Genomic DNA, 9,135 nt, shown 5'->3' on the forward strand with positions numbered 1-9,135 from the left:
GATAACTGAACCAAGATCACTCCCTCCCACTGCCTTTCCAGCCAAGTGAGGTAGAAACTCAACTCCAGACTCATACTGCCAAGAACACAGGACTTCGTCTACCCCCAGCTCCCAATAAGAGGGCTTTCTTCCTGGAAGAACAGAACATCAATTAGCACTTCTCATCCTGCCCACAAGTTGTCTATTATTAAGTTTCAGGTGAGTACAGTTGACTGGTAGGGGCTCCCTTCCTCCATCAGCCCCCACTAACGAAATGGAGGCTCTGCCTCAGGCGTGGTGCCAATGAGAATACTAGTGCACTAATCACCCTTTCCCCAGCTCAAAAGGCAGTGGTTTCACGCAAAAGAGGTGAGCCAAGAAGATCCAAGGCTACTGCTCCCCTCTTCTACCAAATACTCAGTTCCCGAAGTAGGGGTGTCACTCAGAGAGAAATGCACTTTCCCTACTCCCCCACTTCAAAGCTCTGATTAAGAAATTTTGCCAAGGGGGAAAAGAAGGCCATAAAACATAGCTCCTAATCTCTTTCCAAATGAACTGACTTCATTGGCAGCAGAGGTAGAAAAGTCCAAGCTGAAGATGCTCTCAAAATCAGTGGAGACTGTGGTGAATAACTAGGAGAAAATTCTTAGATTCTATGAAGATACAGACGAAACTAGATGCCAGCTAGTTTGCAGCAGATAACTAATCCAGCCGTCACTAAACAAATCAACAAGCAAATAACAATGTCAAGATCCTGGGCGCAAGGTGGGGGGCAGTACCCAATGTTGGTACTAAATATCTAAAATGTCCAGTTTCCAAAGAAAAATTGAGACATTAAAAAAAAAGTATAACCCATACACAGTAAAAAGAGCAGGCGAGAGAAACTACTTGTGAGAATGACCAGATGTTGGATTTAACAAAAAACTTCAAAGTAGCCTTTATAAGTATGTTCAAAGAACTAAGGAAACCATAATTAAATAAAAGAAGGTATGATAACAGTGTTACATCAAATAGATAATATCAATAAAGAGTTAGAAATTATAAAACAGAACCAAATGGGAAGTCCAGAGTTGAAAGGTATAATAACTGAAATGAAAAAGTCAATAGAGGGGCTCAACAGAACAAAAACTGACAGAAATGAAAGGCAAAATAGACAATTCAACAATAGTTGATGGCTTCAATACTCCATTTACAATAATGAATAAGACAACTAAACAGAAGATCAACAAGGAAACAGAAGACTTGAATAACACTATAAATCAAGCAGACCTAACAAACATCAATAGAATACTCAACCTAACCACAACAGAATATACATCCTTCTCAAGTACATACAGAACAATCTCCAAGACAGACCACAAGCTAGGCCACAAAACAATCTTCAATAAATTTAAAAGGACAGAAATCATATAAAGTATGTTCTCCAACCACAATGGAGTGAAATTAGAAATCAATAACAGAAAAAAATGTGGGAAACTCACAAACGTGGGAAGTAAACAACATACTCTTAAATAACCAAAAAGTCAAAGAAAAAAATCAAAGGGGAAAAGTTAACTTTGAGAGGAATGAAAATGAAGATGTAACATATAAAAACTTATGACCTACAACTAAAGCACTGCTTAAAAATTAAGAAGAAATTCATAGTTATTTAAGAAAGAAGAAAGCCTAAACTAACCTAAGCGAACTGTATCTCAATAAAGCTTTAAAAACGGAAGAAATCTTTAGGAAAGTATTAAGCATGCATTTTTTTCTACGTAATCCTTTATTACTTAGTGTCTACGTAAAGAGGGCAATTTTTGAGACAATGACTTTTTTAAACATACATATGCATACAAATTTATACAGACAAATAAGAACCCCTACAAAGTAATTTAAAAGAAAGACCTTTATCCCAATCATACTTCCACTGCATGAAACACTTCTGCAATATTTTGCAGGGTTTGGAATTCCCTTCAGAATATGTTGCAGTCTTTTGAATATTTTCTATAGTAGGGAATCTGGATTTGATTCCTTTTTAATAACCAAAATTTATTCAGAGCCAAATCTGATGAAAAACTAGTAATAACATTTTAAGAATCAAATATAAATTAACAATCCTCTATCCTGCTACTTTTTCTTCATAGCACTTTCATAGTCTGATAATTACAGTATATATTCATTGCCCACTAGCATATAAGAGCAGAAATTCACATTGCTCATTACTGTTATCACCAGTGCCTAAAACAGTACCTGCTAGAAAAAATCAGTCAATATTTGATCAAGTGAACTCTTAAAATGCCTTAGAAAGGCAACATTACATTTTTAAAAATATACAGCTAGTTTTATGATATTATAGTCACATCTTTTATAAGTTAAAAATTCTTAAATTTAGCTAGTGAGGCATATAAAATTAAGAACTATACATGCCTAACTTCTAATCAGAACTTATAAAAAGAACTAACAACTGTAAGTTTTGGGTGGAAACTATAATGGTAACATAGTTAATTCAAAGAGACTGAAAGTCAAGCACTCTAGTAAGATAAGTCTGGAAACCTATCCACACTGACAAAGAACTCTGACACTCAAAAACTATTCATGCTTCTGAAATGCAGGAAATATTTCCACCCATATTGTATAAAAATACTGTTTTCTACCAAAATCATAATTTTGGTAGATAATGCATAATTTTATAATCAGAATATAATCTCAAATGTCTCCTTCCATTCAATGTTTAAGGGGAAACACATCAATCAAAACAAAACCCACTGACAAAAGGGTCACCAGTATCAAACGCACAGGATCAACAGTAGGCAAAACATCTTTCTTCTCCAGGCCATCAACTTCATCTTCGTCTGTGCTGTATTCTTCCATTGTTTCACCACTAACAAAGTGGATGACTCTCCTTGGGGCTTTCTTCTTTTTTCCAATGACTCCCAGTTCTACATTTTCAAAGCCTCTTTCGTTACTCATCTAATGCCAATAATAAATTAAGAAAATGAGAATTTTGAGATTAATTCTTTTTTATATAACAAAAAAATAAAATTTCTGGGTTGCTTTATTTTAGGGAATGAAGAAACACAAGCCAATCCTTAAATGGTTTTTTAAAAAATAAAACAATCATAAGAGTATCAACAGCATCTCAAAAGAGTTTAATAATAAAGCAAATATGTGCATACTCACTACCAAGGTGAAAAAAATAGAACTTAATCAATTAAACTTTGTTTAAGTCAACAGCTAAGAAATCAAGCACCACACTTCAAGTTATATCAATTCCAATGCAATATATGTGAAGACATGTTGGACAGCCATCATTTTAAAATATAATGCTAATTATGGCAAGATTAATGTGTAATATCAAAGGAAAATCATATAGATGCACATATACGTAGGATGGATAGGTAGAATAAAGTACCCATTTATACCAGGGAACTCTCCTAAGTCTTTGGATCTAAGCTAAGCGTGAGCAAAACCAAACCAGTTCACTTTAACTCTGAACCGCACCTTTTCTCAAAACAGTAGCCCCAGATTCAAATGCTTTTTAGGGTCAAACAGGTACCAAAAATGTGTAAAGCTAAAGATGGAAAGACGGATAGACCCTTTGGAAAAAGCATGCCCCAATTAAACACATTAAATTAAAAATAATTTTAAAGCACTGTGCAGGCCAAATAAAACTCATTTCTAAACCAGATCTGAAAAGCAAGCCATCAGTGATGTATCTTTGAACTTCCAGACTTCTTAGTAATATATAGGTGACAACAGACTTCTCCTGATAGTAAAAAGATTTTATGAATTTTAAAACTATAATATGTAATCTAGGGAATTCTAATTATGTCCAAATTCTACTCCTGGATAAATACTAGTTTTACCTCACACACATAGCCATGTGCCAAATTCAGAGTAAGTGTATACTGTGGAAGAAGATGAAGAGCTTTTCTTCCCCGTCATTCTGCCTCAAGTTTAAAATCTGAAGAAAGCTCTCATTGAATCTTCTTATCTGAAGCTTTCAAGAAGGACCAGTACAAATAATTGTGAAAAAAAAATCTTGCAACAGTGGTGACCCCTGGGGATAGGTACGAAAATGGGGGAGAAGGTACAAATAAGGGAGCGGTTAAAAAGGCTTTCTATTCATTTTTGTATTTTATTATTTTGTTTTGTTTTTGTGATGAGAATATGTTCATGTATTACTGGTTAAATTTTAAAATTAAACCAAAGCAAAATGATACAGGACTATAGGACTGTCATGATTAGAATCCATGTCAGTGAGATTCTCTAAGATAGTCCAGAGTTCAAAAATTTTGTCCTCTATACAAATTCTTCTTTGTAGATATGACCAAACATAATTTAAAGCCATAACTGTTGTTCAATCACTAGAAACATTCTTTGAACTGCATGTATGGAGATGGCATTATACTAATAAAAAGTGGACTAGAATTGCCCAGTTATGCCAGTTTAAGTAACTATTTTTATGCATGCTTTCCTCTTAATCTTCTAAGGTCTTTCTTAGAATATAGATATGGTTCTTTTTCTGTCCCTCACTTCCATAGGTAAATTTGGTCATTAGCTAGGATTTGAATCCAGGTATATTCAACCCAAATAATAGACGTATTGTTCCATTACACGCGTGGTCCACTGACAGCAACTGTAACTGTTATATAGCAAACTGAGATCATGAAAATGTTGAGAGCATGGGCTATCTACAGATTAACCTGGGGGGGTGGTGGAAACTGCAATTTTTCTCTAGTCTGTCCTGAGGGTTAGAAAAAAACCCAGCCTTTAATAAAGGAAGACAAGCCCATTTTATTGTGTCCAGAAACAAAATGGACAACATACAGCCCACACGGGCCACTTTTCTTCCATCCCCAATCCCTAGGCACAGTGAGCCATTCTCATCCACTCTTGTTTTCCCCTTGATTTAAGTTTTGGTTTGTGGTTGTCTTGACATCAATGTCTCCTTTGGATCATGACTTTCTGGCTCCCCTTATGGACAAGGGAAAATCAGAGGAGCTGGTTTAGATCTCCAGTCATACTAACTGTATGGATCTGATGCTAAAGCAACAGTCCCAGTCAGTGAATAGAGCTGAGACCTTTCACAGTACATCACCACGCTCCATTCCACTCCCACTCCACTCCCATCAGAACAGAAGCAGCTTTTCACTGCTCCCTCTAGCAATCTCTCATTGGCTTAATTTTTCTTTCCTAAGATACAAAGGAAGAAGGGGTGTCTTTCATTGGCTCAACTACTTTATCTTCCTTAGACAATTTTAATAAATCAAAACATTCTTGTCTGGGTCATAACAACTAGTACAAACTTAGCTGCTATCTCCATTAACTGACTCAGCTCTATTCTTTCCAGTTAAAAAAATATCTACAAAAGGGAAGACTGAAACACGATTCATATTTTTTATTACAATACCTGTTAGTTGAATATAAACAGAACTTTGAGTAATATCCTCTATACATAATATGTAATTAAAAATGGCATTTTATTTGTTCCAATTATCACATTTTGTATATAAAGATTTTTATTACAGATTTATTTAAGGGCTTTCTTTTTAAATTTTTATATTAATTTTCGATACAGTAAAACCCAAGTTTTACCATCTTAAGGAGGAGTGAACCAACTTTTTCTGTAAAGGCCAAAAAGTAAATATTTTAAGCTTTGCAGGTATAGTGTCTGTCACAACTACCGAACTCTTTGAAAGCAGCCATGGACAATACATAATGGCTTTGTTCCAATTAAACTTTATATAAACTGGCGGTTGGTGGAATCTGGCCCATAGGCTAAAATCTGTCAAGCCCTCATCAGAAGGAACCAGATTGGCAAGTAAAAAATCTGTGAAAGACAATCTATGACATGTGATTCCAACTTCTACTTGGGGTGGGGTGGGGCGTCAGTTAAAGGAGGTATTGATGGGTAAAACTAACCAGAAAGTAATTTGGTACAAAATTTCCAACAATTATAAATGAAAGTTATTCTCTGAATTTTGCAAATGTTTGATTTTTACAGATAAATAATAAACCTTAAAACAAAATTTTTATTGTCGATTACACAAATCCCATTTTAACAAACTCCAAAGATCTGAAAAGACAGTTCCCTAACACCAGGAAATCATGAGATGCAATGTCCATTAACATTTTATGGTTATTCAATCTGTAATTCTGCTTATCTTGTTCCTCAGTGCATTTTCTATGGCAATTTTCTTTTTTATATACTCCCACAGTACCCACGACTTCTTTAAAATATGTACTACACTTGGACTTTATTCTGTGACACCTTCCCCAACTAGGTGGTTAGCAACATAGAAGGAGGCACAACGTGTATCCCTCATTATTAAATCCTTTAGCCTGTAACTTCTGGCACATTGTAAGCACTTGGTAGCAGAGGTGCTAAATAAATGAGTGGTAGTGAAATTTTAACTCCTTTAATAATGTTGAGGCTGAGATTCTGGTTAAAAGTCTAGTCAGAAAAGCTGCTGGATGGCTTGGTTTGAGGTCTAATTCTAAACACAGACTCGAGCTCCTGTCTCTTATTTCCTTGCCCACATGGCACTTGAGATTTCTCAGTTCTGACAAACTAATGAAGGAGTACAGGATGGCATCCTTTCATCCAAGTGTCCACCTCACTGACCTCTTCCCTCTTACTGTGGTCAAACCCCTACACCTAGATCTGGGGTTCCCAGAGATGTTTCTGCTTCAGGAATGTGAATGGGGGCAAGAAGGGAAAGTCAGAAAAATAGTTTGTGTAGTATGAATCCACTTGTGTTTAACAAGAAAGATTATGTATGCATAGGAAATCCCAGAAAGAAGACCCAGAAACTCACTTTTGGAAAATGTGAGGAATAGGTGATGATGGGAGGATTCTATGACTTTTTACTTTTTGCTCTAGGGCCTTCTTTACTGTTTCAATGTTTATCTTATTTTTTTAACCAAGAATAAGAACATAACATAATATCACACAGCCAAAACAAAGAGCCTTTCCTCAATTATTTATCTGGTAAATCATACAGGTATGTTTATTTTGTTATCAGATTCGAAGCTTAAGTAGTGATGAAAACAATTATAGTAACATAGGGAAAAACCAAATGGAAAACACATCAAGCACTGTAAACTTAAAGGTTCAAGTGAACCTGTCAACCACAGGTGTCAACTGAAAAGTGGCTTCCTAATCAATTAGCATTGTCCCTGAATTCCTTCTTACAGGTTACCTTCCTCTTTCTTAAGTAGAAGAAAAAAAAAACAGGAAATTCCACATAAAGACTAGTATGCGGAAAAAGTTTTTGTAAATGCAAACTACATCTGTAAGAGCTATATGCACTTTCAGGCACCATTCTCTGGGGCTCTGTAGTTTGGGGAAAATGTCTTACCATTCAAGTAGTTAAGTCTCAAAAATGAACCTACTGAAAAGGCTTCATTCTCAAGCAGGGTGGAAAGATTTCTACATAGGAGCAACTCGAGGTTTTTACTAGATAAAACTATACTCCTAAGCTGATTTCAGCTAAAGCAATTTCTTCATCAGTTTGACTTGGCCAAAGATCCTAAACTACTACAGACCATCAAATTCAAAACCTTACCTAACTCTCTAAACTGACATTGTTCAAATCAGTAACCACCAGGCACACGTGGCTAATGCTCACTTGAAATATGACTCCTCCGAACTGAGATGTGCAGTAAGTGAAAAATACATACAGGATTTCAGACTAGTACCAAAAAGAAAATGTAAAATATTTCATTGATAACTTTCATATTAATTGCACGTTGAAATGTTTTGATAAATTGAGTTAATGTTAATTTCACTTCATATTATATGTTAAAATTTTTTGATAAATTGGGTAAACAACATAATATTAAAATTAATTTCACTTTTTTTTTTACTTTTTTAATGTGGCTACTACAAAATGTAGAATTTACAATAAGGCTCGGTTACATTTTATGTGACAGTGCCGCTTGCGCCTTAGTTTACCTCACTAAGGTGAAATGGGGATAATGCCCACCTCACGCAGAAGTTATAAGGAATGCAAAAACCTGTAAACACTTAGTACTTATTTTTTATTACTTAAGAAAAGGCCAGATGCCAGGTCTGACGCCTGCACGAGACTGAGGTGATTGAAGCCGCCGTCACCTGGATTCCAGCCACGAAGGCCACCTTTCGGGGAAACGCCTGCCTTCTCACGTTTGCAGACCCGAAACTGGAATATCACCCCTAGAAACCCGAGGCCGCCCGAGAGTCCGCGGCGCTGCCACAGGAGGGGTTGGTGAGCGGTCCCTTCCTCCAAGCAGAGGCGGGGTACTGAGGAAGAACCCCGAAAAGCACCTCCGGGGGGCGGCCTGCTCGGAGGAAGGCCCGCAGGCCAAAAGGGCAGCAGGCAGACAAGGCAGAGAGGAGGCTGGGCTCTCCCAGCCTCGGCTTCACCTACCTGCCGCTCCGACTCCCTGAACGCCGCGGCGGCCGCAGCTCCTGAGGCTGCTACTGCTTCTCCGCCTTCCGCACGGCTCACAGGCTCTGGGTCCATCGTTGTTGCCGCCACAGGGCTGCTGACGAGATAGAACGTAGTGACGGATAAAGCCACTTCCATCCTCCGCCCCCCGGCCCAGTCGTAGACAGAGCCCGCGGCCGGGAAATGGGACCCACCCGCACTGCCCGCCTCGCGCCGCGCCCCGCCACGCCACAGCGGGAGGGGCGGGCCTGGGGGCGGGGCCTCCCAAGGGGCGGGGTCGGCCGCCGCCTCGCCCACAGGGCTCTGCACCTGGGAGTCGGCTGACTGCAGCGTGGGAGGAGCAACTACCCGCAGACTCGCGGCCTGGAGGAGCGGGGCGGGGCCTTCTGCAGTATCGCTTCCGGCCCCGCCCACGTCTGGGGCTCGCTGCCTGTCATCATCCCCAGTGACGTCGTTCCTCGTACTGGCACCTGTATCTTGGCTTTAGATATCCGCGCAGCCGCTAACCAACCACTTGCATTTTGGGCAGTCACTCTCTCGGACCTTGGTTTTTACACTTGTGAAATGAGAACAGCTACAAAGTGGTTCAAAGGCTTGTGCTGAGATGCGGTTGCTGAAAAAATATGTTTAAATGTACGGCTCGTGCGCATATTCCATTTCTAACCTGGATGACGACGGTATAGCCAAAATAGCTTTAAAATAAGAGCCTCAAAGGTGAATGTTGCTTACACTTGTCAGAAAT

General features: G+C 38.4%; 1 protein-coding gene across 1 annotated transcript in view; it reads right to left on the reverse strand.

Annotated features, from left to right (window-relative positions):
- Nucleotides 1–8,615, reverse strand: part of FAM177A1 (family with sequence similarity 177 member A1) — a 19,378-nt gene extending 10,763 nt beyond the window's left edge. The window contains exons 1-2 of the mRNA XM_011376723.2: nt 8,373–8,615; nt 2,755–2,928 (exon numbers count right to left, since the gene is read on the reverse strand). Of these exons, the coding sequence (XP_011375025.1) occupies nt 2,755–2,928; nt 8,373–8,531 (333 nt within the window). The 5' untranslated portion in view covers nt 8,532–8,615. The remainder of the gene's footprint in view (nt 1–2,754; nt 2,929–8,372) is intronic.
- Nucleotides 8,616–9,135: the final 520 nt, after the last annotated feature.

Source organism: Pteropus vampyrus, unplaced genomic scaffold (genome assembly GCF_000151845.1).
Source record: "Pteropus vampyrus isolate Shadow unplaced genomic scaffold, Pvam_2.0 Scaffold10, whole genome shotgun sequence".
NCBI classification, from domain to species: Eukaryota; Metazoa; Chordata; class Mammalia; order Chiroptera; family Pteropodidae; genus Pteropus; species Pteropus vampyrus.